This window comes from Lampris incognitus, chromosome 14 (genome assembly GCF_029633865.1).
Source record: "Lampris incognitus isolate fLamInc1 chromosome 14, fLamInc1.hap2, whole genome shotgun sequence".
In the NCBI taxonomy this organism is placed as follows: domain Eukaryota; kingdom Metazoa; phylum Chordata; class Actinopteri; order Lampriformes; family Lampridae; genus Lampris; species Lampris incognitus.
In genome coordinates this window covers 37,132,568-37,157,448 of record NC_079224.1, presented here as the reverse complement: position 1 = coordinate 37,157,448, position 24,881 = coordinate 37,132,568, and the positions used below count along the sequence as shown (strand labels likewise).

The following is a 24,881-nucleotide window of genomic DNA, read 5'->3' as shown; positions in this document are numbered from 1 at the left end:
ACCTCAGGGAGAGCAACAGAGGAGGGATCTCTCTCCCAGGACAGACAGCGTGCAATGGATGTTGTCTTATTACACAAGGCATATTCTTAAACAAAAATCGGAAAACAAATAAAAACCAATTGCAATAATGATTAGAAAAACAGATATCTGTGTAGATGAATTAGAAGAAATACATATTGGAAAAAGGGGGTCTATGTATATTCCAAAGTCAGTGACTTAGTGGTCCATCGTTCCATCATACATTTCGGTTTCAAAACACATTAAAACACAGTGTCTTGCAGCGACACAGCGGCTACGTATGAAGAAAAAAGCAAAACATCAATATCCCACAATGCTTTGCGCGAAAGTAGAAGAGGGCGTGGGGGCGGCGTTAGTGGTCACGTGATACCCCGGGACGTCTCAATTAAGCGGCTGTACCGCTTTCCCCCCAAACGCGAGATTAGCGGCGAAACGCAGCTAGCGCTGATCTGACGATAACAAGCGGGCGGGTTTCAGCCTCCGCAACGTGGCTTCGGTTTGCCGTGTCGCCGGTTCGTGTCGGGACTCAGCCTCGGCCGGAAGGGTCGTTTTAAAGAGAACCGAGGTGCTTTCTGCAACCGGGCGACCGTCACACTAAACCGCCGTCCGCTTAGCCGCGGCGAAGTGGTAAGTGGGTCTAACTTTATTGCGAATCCCCGCAATCCAAGCTAACTCTGTTCGACAATATGAAACGTTGGTAAGGTGGGTTTTTTTTATATCGGGTATTCAAACTTTGCGAATAAATATCCAAATTTTGTTTTTTTTAAGCGGTTTCTCTTACGACATAGTAAAACACGTAACGCTGATACGCAGACGACAGAGCGCAAAGTTGCGCCCGACTTCAGACCGCTACGTTCACGGAAAGCGGCTCTGCACGGGTGTTGATACGGCTTGATGGGCGTAGGGACCGTCTCAAAAGTGCAACCGTAATGTTAACTGAAGTTCATCGAACAATATTTCGCATACTTGGCTCAATTACAAGGGACTTTCTCTGCGAGGAAACACACGGGGGGGGGGGGGATCCCGTCAATTTTATTTGTTTTGCCCAATATCACAGATTACAAATTTGCCTCAAGGGACTTTCCCAAGTCTTACCTTCATTTATGAAGTGAAAATCTCGGGACATTTAAGATTGTTTTTTTAAAGATTTCAGCATCAAGATGTGAAAGAGCAGGATAAGCGGTTGGGTAATGGATGGATGGATCTTTGCTTCAAAGTCTAAAGGTAGTGGGTGCTGGGTGATATGGAAAATACTATTCTCATAAGTCTAGGGACTTTACTTGGTGGCGCTATGCATCATATCTACTTACATACTCAAAAATGATCTTATATAAGAATCCAACTGGGGTTCATTTCATTGACCTGTTGGGTAATGCAAAGTATAGAATCAAACTTAAAAAGCTAGTTTTCAAATGATACTCCCTCATTTCAGCTTTCATTTTGTGAATGAATTTAGGTGATAGATTCTCAATATCATTTGACAACAAAACAGTGTATGACAGTATCCGAATTTCAAGTAATAGATATTTCATTTGACAACTGACACAGTAAAGGTGTGCCTGGGCTTCAGCTTCCATCAGATAAATGCTTTAAATGGAATATAGATCAGTATGTATTTCCTTAATAATCAGTCTCGAGTCCCTTAAACCTGAAAAACATGTTCAGAATGCAGCATTGCATGCTGCTGTCGGATGCTTGGGTTTACTGATATCGCCACACAGTATTGCCTGCCTTTTTTATTTTGTATGCCTAATTTTTAGGTTTTGTCCTACTGTGTTAAGTCCTGGTTGTTTTCCAGTTTAAAGCAACCAACATCTTGCTCTGGCTGAGCCTATATAAAAGTATAGTTTTGTGAAAAGTTTTCCTCTGCGTTAGTCCAATATATCGGTGTGTAATTCACAACAAAACTCGTTGAAGATCTTATATTCGTTCCATTGAAGTTGCATTTAGTTAAACCTGGGTTTTGATTATTTCATTACACTATCATTGCAGTTTAGAAGTGTTTCTTTAAACTTTTAGCCTATATATAAAAAAAGTCCTTAAATTCTATCAACACGACTGCTTTCTGCTATCTTTTCTCATTGTTTTGCGGTCCTGCTTCTGACCACTGTACATTCAATACTATGAAGCAGAAATGAAACGAATGAACAATTCATGTTTTTCTCTCTGCTCCAGATTTTTGTCCATCCTTCATCATGAATTTCATCCTGGAAACTCTCCAAGTACTCCTCTTGTCCCTCTGGTACAGTCTGGAGTCCTTTGTCTATCTTTTCCTCCCTTCAAAGAGGAAGAATGTGGCTGGGGAAGTGGTATTGATCACAGGGGCCGGGAGTGGTATTGGACGCCTCATGGCCCAGGAGTTTGCTGCTCTCGGTACAGTGCTGGTGTTGTGGGATATAAACCAGGATGGGATGAAAGAGACTGCTAGGTTGGTGAAAGAGGGAGGAGCCATCAGAGTTCACTACTATCTGTGTGACTGTAGCGATAAGGCAGAGGTTTACCGAGTGGCTGACCAGGTAAGGAACTGTGTATACAGTGCATCTTCATATTGTTAAGTTTACATAAGCCTTGAGGCGTGCCCTTTATGACACCTAACCCCCCCCCCCCTCCGTGTTACTTGGAATGACTTCCCTGTCAGGTATTATTGGATCCACTTTAATGCATTACTAATTATTTCCAGGTCCATCGGTTTCAACAGTACAGTCTGGTGACTGTATTCAGATGGGTCAAAAATGGGTCAATAAGGAAGACAACTGAGGATTTACTTGGTAGAAGCTTTGGATTAGTGGAATGCTTCAGTAAATGCAAAAAGGGTAGTTTCAGTGGCTTGACCCAACTGATTTGAATCAAGTAGATTATTTTTGGCGAAAAAGGATGTGAGGTGACTGCATGCTGCTCATTCAATAGTTTTGCCTTGGAATAGGAGCAGTAAGACCAGCTGATAAGTTTTGAACCATAGAAGGACCAAGGGATGATTTTTTTTTTTCAGCAGCAGGTTTATTTGAGCTGGCTTCAATTTGGAGGAAAGACCAGATAGGAGTGAGGTGTTGAAGGTGTAAGTTAGATACAAGGTTAATGACTGAAGAAATTGTGAGGGTGGGATCAACGGAACAAGATGTTGGATGATGAGAGAGAAGTTTGAAGATGTTTGTTTCAAAGATTTGGATGAGTCCAACATAACTGAAGTCTCAGTACCAGTGGTAGTGGGAGATGGAATGACAGAGGAAGCCAGTGTCATAAATTGACCACTGATGGCTGCCATTTTATCCTCAAAGTAAAAAGGACCAAGTCATTCGTAGTGAGGGAGGAGAGTGGGGAGGGAGGGTGAAGGTAGAGAGGAGATAGGATGGTAGAGAACAACTTGCAGGGACTCGAGGTGATAGAAACCTTTCCTGGAAATGGATTGGTGTGAGCAAGGTAGAGGACTGGAGGGACTGATAATGTACCAGATCACTGCTGTCTCTAGATTTTTCGCCATCTTCTCTCAGCTACCTGAAACTTGGCCCTGTTCTCCCTCAAAGCATCATTGAGCCAAGGGGAAGGAGGTGCAGCTCGAGCTGGTATAGAAGTGAACAGGCATAATTTGTCAAGTGGCAAGGACGGGGTGGAGCATAGGGTAGCCATTGCATGGTCAGTTTTAAGTGGAACTGATTCTTGGATTCAGGGTAGGTTTGAGGACACCAGGCTGGTGGACAGGTGGAAGCAAGATGGAGGTGAAAAATGGAAAATAACTCCTCATCCCCTAACGAACGAATATTAGACTTATTTTACTTACCAAATCTATATTTTGGGTTTGCCAGAATTAATTATTTTATTTCAAAACTGACACGTGTCAGTTATTTTACACTAAAAATGCTATGAGCACGGTACTCTGTGATCAGGAAGTTGCATAATGACGTGGAAGTAGATGGGAGATTTCCATATGAACATGGATTGTTTCAGCATTATCACATGGCCTCATACTGTTTTGAATACTTATGAGAAATATGTTCCTAAGTTTACCTCTGAAGGAATGTAATTGTGTCTGTCTTGAGATTATAGTTTATGTTCTGCCAGCTGCCTCAGAGATAAATATGTACACTCCCTCGGACTTGCCCTCTGGCCTCCTTTCCTCATATCGCTCACAGGGAAGGAAATCAATCATTTGGGGAGTGTATGTACCAATAGGTCAAAAGGAACATTTCATGCAAAGAGGACAAATGCAAAGTCAATTCTCAGTCTGTCCTCAATCAAAACCACATATAACCAGGTGTAATCATATTGTCAGCTCGTTTAGCCATCTTGGAGTTCGGGTGGTGTAACCCCCTTCAAATCTGTTATTGTATGGTGAAGCTGTGCTCTTATTTTTCTGGCTTACATAACCCTCCTAATTATTTTAGTCAGTTGGTCATTATAAGACTGTAAAGTCTACATGTTGGTTAACAGGACATTTAATAGGGGTAACAAGAACCGGATATGGAGCTGCTAAAACTTTCCAATTTTGACCCATAGTTTTTTTTTTTTTTTTTTTGTACATCGATTACACTCTAAATGGGGATGTGTAATGTGTAGAAACTAGATAATTAATGGATGCGACAGATTTTTTTTCCGGTCACAGTTAAAATTATGTTTGGGAAATACGTGTTGGACAAAGGTTCAAGGGAATGTCAGAAGGTTATTGAACAGTATCCCATTATAAAGAGTAATATAGGCTTGTTGGCGACTGACTAGTGTGACCTGAGAGGGCAGAGAGGCAATGTTCAGAGAAATTTGAACCCAAATGACGTTGACATATAATGATTGGAAGAAATCTCTCTTTTGGATGTAAAATTCATAGAGTAAAGTGACAGAAGTCCTTGGGATTCTTGGCTGATTGACTGTAAAGTGCAAAGGGCGTCAAAATGAGCACTTGTTTTCAATAAGTGTTGGTCTTCAAACTAAAGAAATGCAAGCTTCAAATGAAACGCAAGTGGTCATCCAAAGCAAATAGATGACGTTTCAGAGCAAGTCAGGTTGTGCTAGAGTTATCATGTGGGGATGTGTCAGTTTAATGACCTTTGAACCCGTTTTGTCTTGTTGGTGCAAGTGAAAGATAGCGTCACCTTTTATGACGGAAATTTTATAATTTTTTTTTTCAACCCGGGGTCTTGCTTTCGTAATGTGCTGTTGTACTAACCTGCCTTGTTGTGGAGGTTTTTGGAGACGAGCCCAGGCAGCCACTCTGCTTCACAACAGCATCAATACAGGTTCAATTTACCTCAAGTCCAGTTTATCTAAACCTCTTAATTTTTAAGTGAAAATTAAAACTAAAATTATTTAATTAAACACCGGAACTATACATTTGCAGAAATGAGTTACTGTACTTAACCTATTCTGCAAGCACACACATTTTTATTCTGCAACGTGTGGCTGGAGTAGGTTAAATCTGGTAGTGCATTTCTGCAACTTGTAGTTCCGGTATATAATTAGCAGTTTTACTTTTAATTTTGGCAAATTTTAAAAATTCAGCTTTGTTTTGCCTCACAAATAAGTGGTTTAGGTGAATGAGATTTGCCTGAGGTAAATTGAACCTGGATGTTAGCATGCCCAATTGACGCCGCTGTGAAGCAGAGTGCCTGTCTGGGCTCGTCTCCAAAAACCTCGACTGGCACATAAAATACCTGGCAGCTATGTAAAATATTATATCAACCAATAGACATGATGAAAAATAGTACTAAAATAAGACCCAATGTTTTTTTTAAAAATGGAATTTAACTTTAAGAGGGTAATGTGACTGTGGCTCAGACCCTCTTAAACAATGATCTTCATTTGAACTGCTCTTGCTGATGTGGCTGAGCTTTACATACTAACTTGGATCCTATGTCAGTGCAGTCACAATTTTTTCAGGGTTTTCATTTTACAGACAAGATTCTTATTTATAATAGCGAATTCTTGAGTTTTTCCTTTTTTTGCTTTTTGTTTTCCTGGGCATCTCACTATTTGTGCAAAGGGGGTTACGTCAGTGGAGAAGTGAAAATGGTCCTATATATAGACTGATCTGCACCAGAAGACAATGTGAGCAGAGAGAGAGCTATGTTGTCATGAGGATCTCGTGTTAGGAGTCAGACATGTGGTGTTGTGGGTTCGTGTCCTCTGCTTTTGTTGCATCCAACCTACATCTCGTGATTGTTAGGGTGGACCACTAGCTTTGTTGTCACAGTAATAATGTATAATTGTTATATTGCTTTGATAAACCCTCTTCTCCCTAATTGTCATTCAAGTATTACTCATAATCATTTTTAAGTAAGACATACTTGCGTCATTACCTTTCATGTTTTGAAAAGTGCAGAGGGGGGTTTTAAAAATACATGTTGGCCCCATGAGCATATAGATATTGGCATCAGTTGTTATCATCTCAATTAAAATCCATTTGCTACCCTTGGGCTAATCCATTGATTAGGAGACTGTAAGATTTCAACATATCATGCTGACAGCTGGAAATTAATTGCTTTTCACCCCATTTCTTGAACAGTTTACATTGGGGGGATAAAAAAAAATCCTAGCCGAGGGACGTCCGGGTAGCGTGGCGGTCTATTCCGTATCCTACCAACATGGGGATCTCCGGTTCAAATCCCCGTGTTACCTACGGCTTGGTTGGGCGTCCCTATAGACACAATGGGCCGTGTCTGCGGGTGGGAAGCCAGATGTGGGTATGTGTCCTGTATGCTGCACCAGTGCATCCTCTGGTTGGTTGGGGCGCCTGTTCAGGGGAGAGGGGGAACTGGGGGGGAATAGTGTGATCCTCCCACGCACTACGTTGCCCTGGCAGAACTCCACTCTGTCAGGTAAAAAGAAGCGGCTGGCGACTCCACATGTATCGGAGGAGGCATGTGGTAGTCTGCAGCCCTCCCTGCATCAGCAGAGGGGGTGGAGCAGCGACCGGGATGGCTTGGAAGAGTGGGGTAATTGGCCGGGTACAATTGGGGAGAAAAACGGGGGAAAATCCAAACAAAAAAATCCTAGCTGAACAATACGTTCAGTCGTGGGGATAAAAATCTAAATTCTAATTTTCCCAGGCCTTTTAAGTCCTATTATCTTTTTCGGATATAGTCTTGAAGCTTACTCAATTTGGTTACGTCCTGTGTGATCTTTTCCCCATGCAGGTGAAGCGGGAGGTTGGAGATATCAGTATACTGGTGAACAATGCAGGTATTGTGACTGGAAAGAAGTTCATGGACGCACCTGATTCTCTGATTGAGAAGACTATGGAGGTCAACGTCATGGCTCACTGTTGGGTCAGTCAAGCACATTGCGCTGGAGATTGACGACTAACTAACTCGCTAGGAGATGAATTCAAAATAGTTTGTTTCTATCTTTTCTCCCCCTTCTTTTCTCCCCTTGTAATGTAATGTGTTGTTGCTGCCTGTCCTTGTTCTGTTTCTAATCCATGTTGGCTTTGGAAATATTTTTCTTTACAGACAATCAAACTAAGAGCCTTTTTGTACTTGAGAGACAAATTAGGCTATATTCTGTAGTTTCAATTGCACATTTTCCTCAGCAGTAATTGTCATTTTCTCGCCATAGCTGGCAAAGATACAAGTTGGTGAATGGCCACGTAGTGTGTTGGACTCTGCAACACTGCTGTGCTGTCACTGTGCCAGCTATGGGACATTTTTTTAGTATTCTAATGTCTCTCCATTGTTGCAGTCACAAAAAAAGACTATGGAACGAGGGTGTTCAATGCAGCAGCATTTACAAACCCATCAGTTGCCTCCAGAACTACCCTGCCCCACAATCACTATATTTTTTTCAGATTGAGATGATTTTTACTTTACAAAATAGCTTATCACAGTTTTCGTGGAGGCATATGTGGTCACTTAAATTAGTTTGTCATTATTTGGGTGTGCACCTGGTATTTGTTGTGACTGTCATCCTTGAGAAGATGGCAGGTAAAGAAGTTTGGTCTGGTACCAAATGGTCTTGTCGTTAGCTGTTATACTCTTGTGTGAGACATTTATACATGAAAATAAAACTGTGGTTCAGGCGGATCATACTAGCCTTGCTATGCATTTTACTATTTGTGCACCAGTAGATCGAGTCTCTGAAAGCTGAAGTAATGAAATGAAAACAACCACTTGGGGGCGTCTCAGTATATCATGGGCCCAAAATGGGCATTCTTCTCAGTGACCATCAGTCAAATTCAACTTGCTAGAACATAACGATTAGCTAGTTTTAATGCCAGTTTTAGGTCCCACAATTTGTAATGATTGGATTTGGCTAGTAATATTTCCATAGCCTAGAAATCAAGTAAATTAATTTTTTTTGAAAAGTAACTTGTAGGCCACAATTCCCAGCACTGGGTAATGTCAATCGCAAATGACGCCATGAGAAACTAGTGTTTTTTTTTCCTCCCAAGTTTCATAGAGAATGCCAATTTAAATATTTTTTTTCCCTTAGGGCTTTGAAATGCGGTACTTGCTGGATGTGATAGTGTAATTTTGTTAACAAGACGTGACGAATGCTGGTAAAGAAATGTCTTCGGCATGGCAAACTGTTGACACTTTTTTGTGTGTGTTGGATATCATTACATACAGTCGCAATTTCAACCAACACATTTGCCCTACAATTACTGTATGCCTTAGCTGGCTTCTAATGTTTTCTCATTCTGTATTTATTATTTTTATTTTCCCTCAGACTTACAAAGCATTTCTACCTGCAATGATAGCCAACAACCATGGTCACTTGGTCAGCATTGCCAGCTCTGCAGGACTCATTGGAGTTAATGGTCTAGCAGGTATGTGAATGCATGTGTCTAGAAAGTATGTGCATGCATGTGTCTAGAAGGTATGTGCATGCATGTGTCTAGCAGGTATGTGCATGCATGTGTCTAGCAGGTATGTGCATGCATGTGTGCAATTTAGCGCTTGCCAGCAATGAGAGCCCTAAAGATATGCTATATGACTCCATGCATCTAATGCCAGTCATGCTTAAGACACCAGAGCCATGGCTGGAGTACATGATCCTGTTGGTGAATTTTAAACAACAACCTATTTTTTTTTCTTAAGTCTGCCATTCTACCTCTAAGCTAACTTGGTGTCCCAAGACATAATCGATTGTGCTCGTCTGCCATCCATACATATGTATGATGGAGCGTTTCTGGAAATCAGAACATGGAGGATACAATTTTCTCTGCTTTTGTGAACTCTGCTCCGCTGTGAGATTGCTTGTTCCCGAGCTTGATGTCAGGGTGAGAGGTCCGTTTCCCCAACCCCAGGGTTGCTTTTAGGGAAGCTGTTTTTTATCGCTGGGCATAGTAAAGCTGGAGATAGCGTTTCCTTTCTGGCTGCATCTAGATAATGGCTCCAGTCCAACAAAAAGTAATTGCGTTTCATTGTATTAATTGTTTAGAAGCATCAAAAAATGACTGTCATTAAACCGCCATCGGTAATGAAATGAAGGGAATGAGCTGCAGATGAACCCAGGGCTATTATGTCCCTAATTGTGGAACAAAAGCTGCAAGGGGAGAACTGAACCCGATCTAACTACTAAATTTCTCTTCTTCAATTTTGAAGATAAATTATGTATTTTAACGATTCTCGCATCACTAACTTCTTAAACACGCTGTTGGGCGGAAATTAAACCGTTTTGTCGATCTTGTGATGTAAGAGCCACAATTTCAAGGCTTCGTACTAGAGGAAATTAATATTTGATTGGTGTTGAATCTGCAGGCTGTCACTGCTCTTTCGCCTGTAGCGAACAGAACTGATACCGCGAGTGCTTCTTCTTCAATTTTGTTTTAACTGGGAGAAAAACTTGAGGGAAAATGGCAAAAGAAATGTTGGTATTCAACATGAAATCCCTTTAAACTATTGAAACAAAGCCTTGTTAGAATACATTGAATGAAAGAAAAGATCCACGAAACCTGCTCTAAAATCAATATTTACTCTAATGGTTATGATTTTGACATGGCTCAAAGCACTTTCCATACTTGGCTTAAGAGAAGCGCCTATCGAGCTGTTTGCTGTTGTTCAGTTTGATCAGGAAGATCCGTCTGGGCCGGGTGGACTCATGTTTTGGAGCAGAACTTGAGATGTTTTCTGTGGAGAAACATTGATACGTGTGACCCACATGGCGTAAAACCTCTAAATCATCTGCTGAAGTGTATGTTGTCCAGTATTTTTCTGAATTGGTCACTTTTAAAGTCTGGCTTTTCAGAAGGTATTTCAAACATGAAAACTGCTTCAGGTCAAAACCAAGACATAATCAATTATGACCAGGCCCATTTCCTGATGTTTTTAATTTAGCACAGATTGGGTTTAAAAATGTAAAAAAAAAAGAAGAAAAAAAGAGGCTTAGTTAGTGTTCTGTCGAAAACCAGTTATTATACCATTGCAAAGGAGTATAGCCTTGTTAGAATGACTTTTGATAGTGATACATAGATATGTATATAGATAATCATATAATAATTTATGATAACGTATGTAGACATTGTTTAAATGCTAATAGCTGGTAGTTCTACAGACTACATGGTGTGTGTGTGTGTGTGTAAGTTGGTCCAGTTGAAGAGTATCTCCTTCTATACTTCTGGCTGGCTGAAAATATTGACACGATGGGAATTTTTATAAGCCAATAGTTTTCATCACAGTATTCACAATAGGAAAATTCCTGTAAAGTTTAAAGGGTTAATTTAGCTTCTAAGTGACATATGAGTAGCCAAGAAGAAAAAAAACAAACAAAAAACATAAAAATACCATTTTATGCTATTTGAAAAATCTCTGACTGATTACTGTAGTTATCTCAGCAAAGGAAGAGTGCATTATTAAAAGAAGATCAACTGGTATTAAATTTAAAAGCAGTAGTGGAAACAAAATCTTTAAAGGCACAAATAACTAGTGGAAATATTGTTATTTTGGAGATAAACATGTCCAATAGCGTAGACTATAAAGACGATAGTCAAAATAGGCACTTGCTCCTCAAAAGATAACAGCAAGAGACAAGCCCGTAAACGGTCTGGTTTCAGAGTCCTTCTCTGGTGACTGTACGTAGTTGTGTTCTTATCAAGCTATTTCCAAGCAAATTCTAAAGCTGTTGTGAATAGAGTCTCAAATGTCACGCTCTTAAGGTGTAAAAGCAAACTTGTCTTGAAGGGTATTATATGACAAAAGGCCATGGAAATGGATTTTTCAAATTTCTCCAACAGCAGGCAGTACTTGTCAACCTTTTCTGTCAGTCACTAAAAGTTTATAGCATTTTTCTGCACACAGGAATTATTTGATTTTTTTTTATATATATAAATAAAAACCTCTACTTGGGTGTAAACATGGGTAAAGTCTCCTGTCCTCAAACACTCCCTCAGAGTCCAAGCTGGTGTGGCTCTCTGCAGTGTGCAAAGCCCTCCTTGAAGAGTTTTGTGTGGACCAACTAAACGCACAACCTCAGTGTATCTACGAGGCAGCTTAGCTTGGTTGTCCAGTTATCATTCATCTATCTGCACTCTGTTAAACATGATAGGGAGGGCGTCCGGGTAGTGTGGCGGTCTATTCTGTTGCCTACCAACACGGGGATCGCCAGTTCGAATCCCCATGTTACCTCCGGCTTGGTCAGGTGTCCCTACAGACACAATTGGCCATGTCTGCTGGTGGGAAGCCAGAGGTGGGTATGTGTCCTGGTCGCTGCACTAGCGCCTCCTCTGGTCGGTCGGGGCGCCTGTTCAGGGGGGAGGGGGGAATAACATGATCCTCCCATGTGCTATGTCGCCCTGGCAAAACTCTTCACTGTAAGGTGAAAAGCAGCTGGGGACTCCACATGTAGTGGAGGAGACATGTGGTAGTCTGCAGTCCTCCCCGGATCGGCAGAGGGGGTGGAGCAGCGACCGGGACGGCTCAGAAGCGTGGGGCAATTGCCTGGATACAGTTGGGGGAGAAAAAGGTGGAAAATTGAAAAAAAAAAACAAACACGATAGGAACTCGGATAGAGGCAATATCAAAAAATAATCTACCTGTGTTTTGACATCGGAAGAAAATCTATTCAGGATTATAATCCATTGTTTTCCATCTACTACCACATTTATCATTTCAATACATGGTTTGCAGTGGAGTTGGGATTTCTTAAACCCCTTCAGCTTCTAGTGGATAAAAAATGTATGTGTTTGTGTGATTATGAATTCTTTTATAGCAGTGAAATTAAATGGAATAGGTGAGCAAAGTCATCAAGATTAAGACACTGGAACAAAAATGCTTTTTTTTCCTTAATCGCCCTGTGACCCCCCCCCCCCCCCCACCACCACCTGTTGCAGACTACTGTGCCAGTAAGTTTGCAGCAGTAGGTTTCGCTGAGTCGGTGAGTCTGGAACTGCTGGCGACTGGGAAAAATGGCATCAAGACCACAATTGTCTGCCCGTACTTCATCAACACTGGAATGTTCGACGGCTGTCAGACCAAGTAGGTCCCCTGGGGATTTTCTCATTATGGTATTTTTAGTGGTTGGAGAAAAATTCTGATGCCAACATTGATCCTGCCCCTGAACTGACTGTAAGGGATGGTAGTGACCACATTTTTCCTTTATTTATTTTGCAGGAAATTGAGGAATATTTGATGAAGATTGTCATATGACATAGATTATTTGCTCAAGGACCGAAATAGATTGGCTTTTTTTTTTTTTAGCTAAGTAGCGATATCTGACCTTAGCCTAAAACACATTAACTACCAACAACACATAGTGGACTCCCGTGAAAAGTAAGGATCACAATCTGAAACGGGGGTTGTGTTTATCTTCATTACAAAGTGGGTAGCATCCATGATCCTATATTAGAAAATGATTGCACATAGCGAAAATAGAATGATACTTGACAAAGTCTCTATCAGTGTTTTACTTTGGATTAGGAGCAATATTTTGAAAATGATCAACCTGCCCGTATTGTGTGAAAGGTCTTTTTTTTTCCTTTTTTTTTGGAATAACATTTACACTGCATACAGTTTACTTTTCACGTCCTGCCCACATAAATCTAGACCTGTTTGAAATGGGTTTCATTGCTTCTCTGACCACAGTCAGTAAGTTGCAATGATGTATTGCAATGATGACTCATGATTGGCTATTATCAGCTCAGCTTGACTTCAAATGAACCAATCAGATGCTCTAACGGAGACACATTACCTCCATCTGTTTTCTGATTCGTTTTACTATTGTCTGTTCTTTATCTTAACTTTTTCTTCCTCTTGGAGGCTTTGTCTCGTCTTAAGTTCTTTCTGTTTTCTCTTTGTATGTCTCCGTGACTCCTTCCACCATTTGTCATGGTCATGTCTCTCCTTTCCCTCTCTCCAAAATACCGAAATATATCTGTAATTATTTCACTACCCCTTGTAAGTAGTGCTGTTTCGCTTTGGTGATGAATTATTTGGCATGTCCTCTGTTAATACATTTGTAAAAGATTTTCTTGCCGTGGGTTTATGGAGTTGTTTGCGCATGCTTGTGTGTATGCAAAAGCCCATAAAGAAAGTCCATTAAGCAGTCCTGTTTCATTGGTTTTATCACTTGGCTTATGGTGGCCAGTGAACCGAAAACTGTTTGAGGAGATTGGGGGTGGTGGGGGGGGGGGTTGGTGGAGGAGGGTGGAAGTCAGTGAGGAGGAATGAAAAGGCGCAATGAGCAGATGTGAGGAAACTGACTTGGTTGAAGTGTGAATTGATAAGAGGGGGATGGATGTAGGAGGGGGCAACGAACAAGCACTATGTTTCCCAACCCAGTCTTCAAGGAACACCTATCCTGCAGATTTTCTTTGCAACTCTGAATAGGTACCTGTTTGTAGTTAATCAACCAATCATCAATGCATTATGTCAGATGTTGCACACCTTGCATAATTAAGTGCTGTGAGATGATTGGTTGAGTAAGTACAAGCAGGGATACCTATGCAGGGTTACAATGAAAATCTGCAGGATAGGGGTTTCTTGAGGACTGGGTTGGGAAACGCTGCACTATATAAGTTGGAAGGTGGGGCTGTGAAGAAGGTGAGAACTTGGTGGGGAAAATAAGAAGAGAAGATGGGAGAGAAATGAGGGGGGATAGCCAAGAGAAAGCTAGAAGTAAGTATCAGTGAGAGGAGAGAATTGGCATTTGAAGGAGTATTTGAATGAGGAGGTAGAGTAGATTAGTAAAGATAAAAGGAGAGGGAGTGAAAGAATAGAGCAATTACATGTTAGTTGGATTGAGTTTTCTGAAGCTAGAATGGAGTGGGATTTATTACTGACACAGGCAGACTGATGGACAGAGGTACTCAGAGTGTGTTTGTGTGTTACTGAAGCAAGAGGGACAGCGATGGAGGCCACTAAGTAAATCCTGCTGAAATATCCACAGAGAAAGGGTGCCAGGGGTCTCTTGTCTATCCCAATGGACATCACATTGACAGTCTCTCTTTTTCTTACACAAACACATGCATACAGGTGCTTTTTGAAAGCTCCTAGATGTCCTGAGGTCAGATTCTAAAGGTGGTGGGAAACTTATGACCGTTTTTCTATGTGTCGCAATCTATCCATCATCCCTCCTGCCATTCCACCCACTTTCCATCTATTTAAACACCTCACCCCATTCTGAAGGTTCCCGCAAGCCACAAAGCTGCATCCCCTGTCGAACTGACCACCAAACACCTGATCTCTCACTTTCTTCAGGCACTCACACATATGCGCTACTCTCGCTGCCCATCAAGCAGTGTTGTTCTCTGTTGACATTTCAGCTGGACATAAGGACACAAATGTAGAGACACAAACATGTAGTCTATAATGTCTATATGGGCAGTGTTGTGACAGGTCCATTCAGAGATGACTGCTTTAGACATCATCTCTGAATGCAATCTGAATTCATGTTTGAATTTTTACTTGATGTAAATATTCAGAGATTAGTTCAGGCGTTAGACTGCAGATAATTCCAGTTCTTCCCATTCTTATTTTCCTCTGTCCTCTCTTTCTCTGACAGATGGCCCCATGTCCTGCCTATTCTGGATCCACACTATGTTGCTAAGAAGATCATCCAGGCTGTCCTAACTGACCAGGTTTACCTGCTAATGCCCAGGAGCATGTACCTCATTGCTGGACTCAAGAAGTTAGTACTCTATTTACTTGCTCTGTCTCAGCCGGGCCACCTCAGGAGCATGAATTACAACACAGCACTTAAGTCACAAACCTCTGCTTATCTACGCAATGTCCTAGAGCAGGGATGGGCAACATGATCCAGAAAGGGCCAGTGTAGGTGCAGGTCTTTGTTCCAACCAGGCAGTTACACACCTGAGTCTAGAAATCGGGGTCCTTAGCAAAGACTATTGGTAACTGCTTGGCTGGAACAAAGACCTGCACCCACACCAGCCCTTTCTGGATCATGTTGCCCATCCCTGTCCTAGACCATGTGCATCTGATAAGCTCATTTATATACCCCCTGTTCATCAGTCTACTTGTCTTATCCTTTTCAATCTCTTACTTATTCCTTTGTTTATCTGTCACTTTGCATGCATATCACCTTCAATTCATTCACCCCACTCCCTCTGTTCATACTCAAAGGAGACACTTTTCTTAACATGGAGCTCTCACACTACACTGCCTTGTCCCTCTTCACACCAAAACTGCACTCACAGTCCTCTGTTTCCAGTTCTTAATTCAAGTTCTTCCGTTCCCTCCGAGATATATCAGAGATGGTTATTTTCATATCCAATTGTTGTTCATATTCTTTCATGGAAATGCAGTCTGCATTTCCTTCTTCCACACTCCACTCCCTCCTCCAAACCAGATCAGGGGCAGGGTCAGAGGTCAGCACTGGGTGACAAAGGGGGAAAAGGAATATTTTCTGGTTATATCAAAAGGAAATCCCATTTAACCCTAACCACTTCGTTTGTCCCCACCTTCACAGCCTTGATTGTAATTATGGCACACATGGGAACTATACTTCAATTGACAACATGCAAATTTTGAGGTTTTCCTCAAAAAAAAAAAAATCTTATCCATAAGTCCAGATAATCTTGGTTGTAATGATACGCCCCCTGGCAAGAATTAGACTCTGGGCTTAAGGAAACTAGAGCTCAATTTTTTAGATGTTAAAGTCAACCGATCTGTCAACTTTCATGGGTCAGTCTCCTGACCCATCAAAGTGAAGAAATAAGGTAGATTGTTGATTCTGCAGTTGAGGTCAAAATATCCATTTGCCCTTCATGACCAATGGACAAATAAAGGAACATAAGATAAAGCAGTGTTTCCCAACCCAGTCCTGAAGGAACCCCTAACCTGCAGATTTTCTTTGCAACCCTGAATAGGTACCTGTTTGTAGTTATTCAACCAATCAGCAATGAATTATGTCAGATGTTGCACACCTTGCAAAGTGCTGGAGATGATTGGTTGAGTAAGTACAAACAGGGCTACCTATTCAGGGTTATAATGAAAATCTGCAGGATAGGGGTTCCTTGAGGACTGGGTTGGGAAACACTGAGATAAAGGAACACAGCAGATTCAACATAAGTCCTAACACCGTTTGCCCTCTCAACCAGTTGCTGCCTGCTTCCTTCCTGTGGCTCTTGTCCTGCTCATTTGTCTATGGCCTTTCCATATGTCCTTGATGACAGAAGGGAGCCTATGATATGGCATTGAGCGCTGTTGTTCATTTGACCCGTCGTCCCCAATTTGACCTGTCGTCCCAAACTGTAAGTAAGTTTGGACTATAGCTTCACCTCAAAAGAACAGTGCAAAGTTCTCCTTAGATCATGCTAATTTTGAGGTGTCCTTTAAAAACACTAAGGGGATGCCATCTACCAGTCCAAACTTCCAGTCACTGCCAAATATCTCTATCCAGAGGGCTGAAAAGATTTATATCAACCGATATTTATGTCAACTTTACAAACTTCATTACATGACATCGCATTGGAATTGGCAAGAATTACACTCTGGGCTTAAGGGAACTGCGGAGATTGCTGCCAAATGGTACCACCTGGTTAATATCACTGCCCTCGAATGTCATCACACTTTGACCCCTCTGGGTGTTGGCCTCCGCTGACCTATGGATGCCATCTTTTATGGTTCTCTAGCAGCTAATGATTAGCAAACACACAATCAGCAGATGGTAGTTGAGAGGGTCGACTATGGTGTCTCCTGTGTGCATAGTATGCTTCACAGATAATGAGAGCCAGTCGTTTTCCTCGGAGGCCATCTTGGAGAAGTGGCTTGTAATCACGAAAATTGAAAAAGGTGAATGCAAAAAAACGAATAGGAATTAAGTGCTTTCTTCAAAGTAATTGCAGAGCATCTCTCATCTTGCACACAAGATGTGTCCCTGATGTTCCCTTGTGTCATGAAAATGTGTTGATGCCAACCTGGTTAAGCATGGTGTTAAAAAACACAACAATTAAGCAGCCAACTCTCGTCTTCTATATCAACAGGTTTTGGTCAAGGACATGTACATAGACGTGGAACATGATTTTAAAAGGAAAAATGAACTCGCTTGCTCGATTTTTGCCTTGAACTTACTCTGTCAACTGCAGACTACTATGTCTGAGGCTGTATCTCGGGTGGATGCGTTTACATGTCCTTCCTACAATTATACTACTGAAAAATTTCCATCCCCACTTCCTTCTTGACGCAGGATTATTCTGAAAACACCTGCGTAATCATATATGTGGAATGGATTTGATAATTTGATGGTGCTCACTGCCTAAAAGGAAAATTGTTGCAGCCGTTCGGTTGTTGAATAGCACACCAGAAGAAGCGGGACATTCACACTGACACCGATGCCCTGAAGCCCATTATCTGGCATAAGTGGGGGTATTTTATGCAGAGAAAATTGCCAAAACTGTCTGTATTTCAAACGAAAGCATAGAAAAATGTGGACATTTAAATCCTTAATGTCAAGGAAAAGTTGTGGAAGGACGACTATAGTAATATTTTTGTGCTGTATTTAAAGTTAACCTTAGTAATTTCACATCTTAGTTGATTTTGGCAAACCTCTTTGGAGACAAGTGGCGACCTTCAAAATTAAACCAACACTTCCCATAAATCCCATTGCATTAGCTGCACCACCCTGTCCAAGTTAATGTCAAAAACACTGTTGTGTATTTATTTTTTACCCATTCAGTAAGAGAATGAGCACACATGCAGACATGTAATATGTTAAATGAGTTGCATGAGAATTTACTATTGCATTTAAAATGACTATATATTTCAAGTGTTAGAGCCCAGGGGAAAAAAAAAGTAAAATAACACAACATCCTCTTGCTCTCTTTGTCTTTGCTGCATCTTGAGGGAGTCGGAGCTCCTTTTTCATTTAAAAATGATGAAATTGTTGAAAGGAATTGCTGTACAGACCTTTTTTTTTTCTTTTTGTACATTACCTCCGCTGTTTGTCATTTTTAAATGATGTGCAACTTTAGTGCTTTTTGCCGTTTCTCAGCTAAATATAGCACTTGCTCCATTCGGCTGATGTTCTTCCTGTTTGGGTTCACACAACTCCGGTGTGATGGCTTACAGGGAGTTGAAAACATTACAACAAGATTATGAGTGTTTTATGGCACAGTGGTGCAGTGGTTAGCGTGGTTGCCTCACAGCAAGAAGGTCCTGTGTTCGAGCCAGCCAACCTTGGGGGTCGTCCCGAGTCGTCCTCTGTGTGGAGTTTGCATGTTTTCTCCTTGTCTACATGGGTTTCCTCTGGGTGCTCTGGTTTCCTCCCGAAGTCCAAAGACATGCAGGTCAGGTGAATCGGCCGTACTATATTGTCCCTTGTGTGTGTGTGTGTGTGTGTGTGTGTGTTGGCTCTGTGATGGCCTGGCGGCCTGTCCGGGGTGTCTCCCAGCCTGCCGCCTAATGACTGCTGGGATAGGCTCCAGCATCCCCGCGACCCTAGATGAGCAGGCTTGGATAATGGATGGATATGAGTGTTGTCTGGATGGTCTCATTTTTAAGTTTATCAATGAGTGATAACTAAGCATCCAACTATAATGCAACTTTTGGCCTTTCCACTGCCCAAAGTGTAAAAAAAAAAAAGGGGGGGGATTGTTATTGGTTTGGGTTTTGCCTCCGGTCTGTCTCTTCATGGAGGGGTCAGTAATTTGCTTTTCATTAGTGCATGAACTCGATGCATTTGGGCAGCAGAAGTCCAACCAGGCTCCATTTTGTCATTAACGGTCATAAATTGGTTCCCGTCGTCTGAGCTATGTTATTAAAGTTCTCAACTATTGTCCATAAAATTGGCAGCAAGGCATCCAAAAAATGACCAAGAAAGAACTCAATGAAAATTGCAATTGATGGAATGATCACAGTGGTGGTGGAGTGGAGAGTTTGTTGGAGTTAACAGTTTTAACTTTTTTGGAACTTTATTCAAAATTTGGAGACAACCGTTTTTTCTATTGTTCTTTGCATGAAATCTGACTTTGCATGAATTTTGACTGACACAAATCCTCAACGAACTACAGTGTAAGCAAAGCCGCAAGTCGGGTGACAGCGGTACACTACTGGGTTTTCTAAAATCATCTGTTTTCCTTTTGGCTTTACCATTTTGCATGGGTGTGTGTACACAGTTCAGTCATCCACCAACTAGCATCTGTCTTGTTGGAAGCGCAGGGACTAGTGTGTTGTTGACGTCACATGGCTGATTGTCTGTATGGCAGACAATGTGCTGTTTGTCAGTGTCCTTACTGTGTTGGCTGACATGGATGACTTGTATTGACTAGAAGTTTAGTGTTCAGTGCATATGTAATAGATTCTAGTTAATATAGCAATCAATGTATTGACGGGGAGGGTTCCAAGAGAATGTCAGAGTACCCCCCCCCTTTTTTTTTTCTCCCCAGTTGCACTTGGCCAATTACCCCACTCTTCCAAGCCATTCTGGTCACTGCGCCACACCCTCTGCTGATCCGGGGAGGGCTGCAGACTACCACATGCCTCCTCCGATACATGTGGAGTCCCCAGCTGCTTCTTTTCACCTGACAGTGAGGAGTTTGGCCAGGGGGACGTAGCGCGTGGGAGGATCACACTATTCTCCCCAGTTCCTCCTCCCCCCTGAACAGGCGCCCAGACCGACCAGAGGAGGCACTAGTGCAGCCACCAGGACACATACCCACATCCGGCTTCCCACCCACAGGCATGGTCAACTATGTCTGTAGGGACGCCTGACTAAGCCGGAGGTATCATGGGATTCAAACCGGTGATCTCCGTGTTGGTAGGCAACGGAATAGACCGTCACGCTACCTGGACATTGTCAGTATGTTGACACGCACTTAAACTCTATGACTGGCTTAGAGTATTTGGAATGAGCTTTTTATTGATTTGATTAGACGGCTGTGCATTTCTGCGTCTTCAGGATTCAGGAACAATTTATTGTCATTTCACCTAGGTACTTGCGTACACCAACGAAACGAAATTTCGTTTCTCCCACCCACAGCAGTGCAACGCAAAAGATAAAACCACATAAAACACAAACAGTTAACAGCACAGGCCATTCAGTGCAAGACAGTCCAAAACTTTCACTGTCCGAAAGAACGAATGCCAGCCAGGATGACTGTCAGAACTGCTGTCTGCATGGGCTAGCAGTTAGCTTAGCCTGCCCCGGTTATGTGTCCTGTCAGACCGCCCTCGGTGTTTCCTCTTCTGGCGCAGCTCCAGGCAGAGCCGTCTTGTCATGTATCTGTGATTTGTCAACATGACAATGTCCCCTGTTTTGCCAGCCACAGTCCATCTCTCATTGATTGGCTCTGTTGTTAGGACTCAGTTGGGTCAGCATCTCGTGTTTAAAAATTAATTTCTGTTGTGAGTAGAAAAGGTCAGAAATGACGCATTTGTAGGGAGAGTGGATTTACATGGTTGACTTCCTGAGGAGAGAAGAGATGCACAGGAGATGAATAATAATAAGGTGATTAAGACTGGTGCAATGCCATAGTGGAGATATATATATATATACATATATATATATATATATATATATACACACACACACACACACACACACACACACACACACCATCTCACATTCTCCCTTCTTTCTGTCTCCTCTGCTTTTATACTCCCTTATTCCATCTTGTTGTCTTGTTGATGCATTTGTTAAACTGAACCAGCTCAAAATTAAAGATCCCATGAAATGGCATTCAGGGCGTCTTAAGACTCCCACGATTTATACGAATGAAACGAAAGGGTTGGGTTGGATTTTGTGAGGGTAGGGAGGTTGATTTGACTAACAGCTAAAAACGGCCGGTCACTTTTAGAAGAAGGACATTGATATGTGATTGGTTATTTTCAATTTAGTGGTAAAAGATCACCCATCTTCTCACATCTAACACCCAAGACATTGGAAACAATTTTTTTAGTGTGCAGACTGATGTGACTATCCAAACTGCTTATCCTGCTCAGGGTCTCAGGGATGCTGGAGCCTATCCCAGCAGTCATTGGGCGGCAGGTGGGTAGACACCCTGGACAGGTCACCAGTCCATTACAGATGGACTAATGTGTCTTAAAAAAAAAGTTATTGCATTTGTTAGGTAGAAGGAAAAAAACATTCTTAGAAACTCAAAAATAAGATATATTTATGTCCATCCATTTAAAACTGCTTTAGAATTAATAGGTAACGAGAATGAAAACACAATTTTCATTTCATCGGACCTTTAAATATTTTGATGTCGTGCCATTGTGTGTTATACATTGCTGTGCACTGTATAGACATTGTCTGTCCTCTCCCTCCCATCATCCTCGCTAGTGCTGTAAACTGGAAGCTGACCTCACTCCTCGGCAGGTACCTTGGATTCTCTGACATGGCCCGCTGCCATACCCAACTCGTTCTGCACCCCAGTTTCCATTAGCAAACTAACAAAATGTAACCTCTTGAGTCTGTTCAGAAATTATTGTGCGGTTTCTGCTCAGGAAGAAAAGAGTTGCAGGAAAAATTCTATGGCCATCAAAGCTGCCGTGAAGGGAAAGATGAGATTAATGGAAAGACGGGCTAGGTGTTTTCCGTAGGGCACCGTATATACTGGTTCTCCTAAACCATTGGTCACCAACCCTGCTCCTGGAGAGTTACTGTCCTGCCGGTTTTCACTCCAACCCTAATTTAACACCTGATTCTACCGATTACCTACTTAACAAGACCTTGATTAATTGAATCAGGTGTGTTAGATTAGGGTTGGAGTGAAAACCGGCAGGACGGTAGCTCTCCAGGAGCAGGGTTGGTGACCACTGTCCTAAACAGACGAAGGCCGAAACTGCTGTCATTTCAGGCGTCATCTTCTGCTGAAAGTAAAAAAAATATAAATATTTTTTTTAGTTGAGTTGATGGGCAACAATTTGACCATGTCATTAACTTTACTGTGCTACTGTGATTGCAGTGTATAATGTTGCTTGTGGAGGAACTGTTTCAGTGGTGGTCTTGGTGTCGATTTTGAGTTTTGTTTTTTTAAATAGTGAACTCACCAAGATGATAATTTTGCATTGACTTCAAGAGGCATTAAAACACATCTGATTGTTTCCTGTATGATCTATACGATGTATATTTTAAGACCACTACCTTAACCAGAAAGAGAATCAAGACTTTCTTAGTAACGCCCCTTAGACAAATTCCAGAGCTGGGTCAGTGAGGGAGAAGTATAAGCCACCAGTGTTTTCATTTAACATTTGGGCTCATCTTTAAATTCTTCTGGAGGGCTAAGTGAGATTCTAGGTGTCGATGAAGCCGGTTTACACTGGGATTTGTGCAGCTCCGGGTTTTGTGTCTTCATGACTGCAGATTAGAGTCTTGGTTCTCCTGTTGTAGCTTTGGCAGATTTTAATTTTTGAATGAAAAGGACCACAATAAAAAATGTGACCTAGTTCTTTCATGTAGTTTTTCATTTCAGCTTAACTGACTTGGAACAAATGTGTTGACATTAAGATGTGTATGGGCTAAATCCTTTTCTTGTTTTAGGGGCTTTTCTTGAAAGATGAAAATGTTTTGTAAGTGTAATAAATTGTTTTGCAATGTTCCATGAATCTAATTTGCATGAGTTTATGTAAAGTGCTTGCATCTCAACATTTATGATAGCAAAATGCTGCTGTTAAAGAGGTAGCAAGCCTTGAACTGGCAGCCATACCAACATGTACCCTGGCTCTGCCAAATGACGGAAGCTAAGCAGGTGTGGGCTTGGCTACTATTTGGATGGGAGACCTCCGGGGAAAATGAGTTGCTGCCAGAAGTGGTGGTGGTGGGCCAGTGGGGGCAGTCTTCCCTCTGGTCCTAATAAAAACAACAAATATCAAATCCCAATGCCCCAGTGCAGTGACGGGGACAGTGTGCTGTAGGAGATGCCGTCTTTCAGATGAGACGTTAAACCGAGGTCCTGTCTCACTGTGGTCATTAAAGATCCCATGGCACTTATCGCAAAGAGTAGGGGGTTCCCCGGTGTCCTGGCTAAATTCCAAATCCTGGCTCTCTCCATCTGGCCACCTAATCAACCCACCTAAAGTTGATGTGTGGTGAGTGTTCTGGCTCAACATGGCTGCCATGCATCACCCAGGTGGGTGCTACACATTGGTGGTGGTTGAGATGAGTTTCTGCCCCTCTCTGTGAAGCGCTTTAGGTGTCTAGAAAAGCACTATATAAATGTAATGATTACTATTATTATTACATTTTTTTGAGGTGACAACATGTTGGTTTTACCTTTAAGGTGGTAAAATTGATTGCCATGGTGGCAGTTTCAACAACAAAACCTGACAGCTGGTTTTAGGAAGAACATCTATGCAATCTTTCTTCCAGGGGTAGAACACTATGATAAAACCCTCTTCCGCTGTTGTAATTACTGCTTCCGACGGGTGGTGCGGTGCCTGCATAGGTGCGGTGGGTCCTGTGGTGAGCCGCCACATGTTTTATTCTACTGGAGAAACCTGAAGCTGGAAAGAAGCCGTCAGCTCGCACCAAGTGTGTCGAGAGGATGCATGTGGAGGTCTGCACTATTCACAACTACTGTAGTGGGTGTGCTCATTGGGGGAACAGAGAATTGGGCATGTCCAATTGGGATGAAATAGGAAGAACCCCTTACTACCATGTCTGAAATAAATGACAAACCCCTTTTGAACATTTTTAACAATTGCTCAGTACGGCAAACACTTCAGCTTAATCACCTTACATGATCGAAGTGCAAATGTCAGATTTGCAATGATTTGAAATTGCAGTTGCAGAGTGTTATTACGCAGTATTTAAGTAGGCCATCAGTGAATATATTTGTCAGCGTAACACTGATTAGTATGCGAGACTTCTACGGGACCCTGTCACTGCTTGGATCAGAAGGACTCGTATACCGGAATAAATGAAAAGCTCAAAAGTCTTGTCTCATTTAGATGTCATGAATTGAAGCTACTGATTCAGCAAAACTAATCGGGACCCCCCCCCCCCCACACACACACACACTTCTACAGCAGAGTTTCAGAAGCTTTATGGAAAAACACATTGAACAATACTGTGAGATGAGTTCAAGCACACGTTTTTCAGTGCAAAACATATTTGCTCTCCACGTGAACATGATCATTGCACACTCGTTATCAACTTCCCATATCACATGGACACTAACACGTGCACATTTGTAATACAATCCAACATAACCCACTCAGCAAAGTGTATTGTTATCTTAAAGAAGAAAAAAAAACCCTAAATGACCAGAATTCATAAAACTCCTCCTTTACATAGACACTTGTAAGAGCTACTACCATTTACTCAAAAAGATTTTGGTTACTGTTTCTTCTGGCAACATGAATGGTACTGCTCTAATGCTCTTACGATTTGCATGGTCGTAGTGACGGTGACAGTAGTGCATGTCAGGCAGTAACCCAAAAATTCACATCAGTAGCTGCCCCCCCTTTGCATGCATCATGGGGAAGCATTCAGAGCAAGGGACGCCTGCACTGCTGCAGATGGCCCCCTGAGCAGATGGTACG

At 42.0% G+C, this 24,881-nt stretch overlaps 1 protein-coding gene across 1 annotated transcript in view; it reads left to right on the top strand.

Annotated features, from left to right (window-relative positions):
* Positions 1–428: 428 nt before the first annotated feature.
* The window catches only part of LOC130123634 (epidermal retinol dehydrogenase 2-like), a 36,189-nt gene continuing 11,736 nt past the window's right edge, over positions 429–24,881 (top strand). The window contains exons 1-6 of the mRNA XM_056292868.1: positions 429–645; positions 2,194–2,534; positions 7,140–7,271; positions 8,671–8,770; positions 12,272–12,416; positions 14,941–15,066. Of these exons, the coding sequence (XP_056148843.1) occupies positions 2,214–2,534; positions 7,140–7,271; positions 8,671–8,770; positions 12,272–12,416; positions 14,941–15,066 (824 nt within the window). The 5' untranslated portion in view covers positions 429–645; positions 2,194–2,213. The remainder of the gene's footprint in view (positions 646–2,193; positions 2,535–7,139; positions 7,272–8,670; positions 8,771–12,271; positions 12,417–14,940; positions 15,067–24,881) is intronic.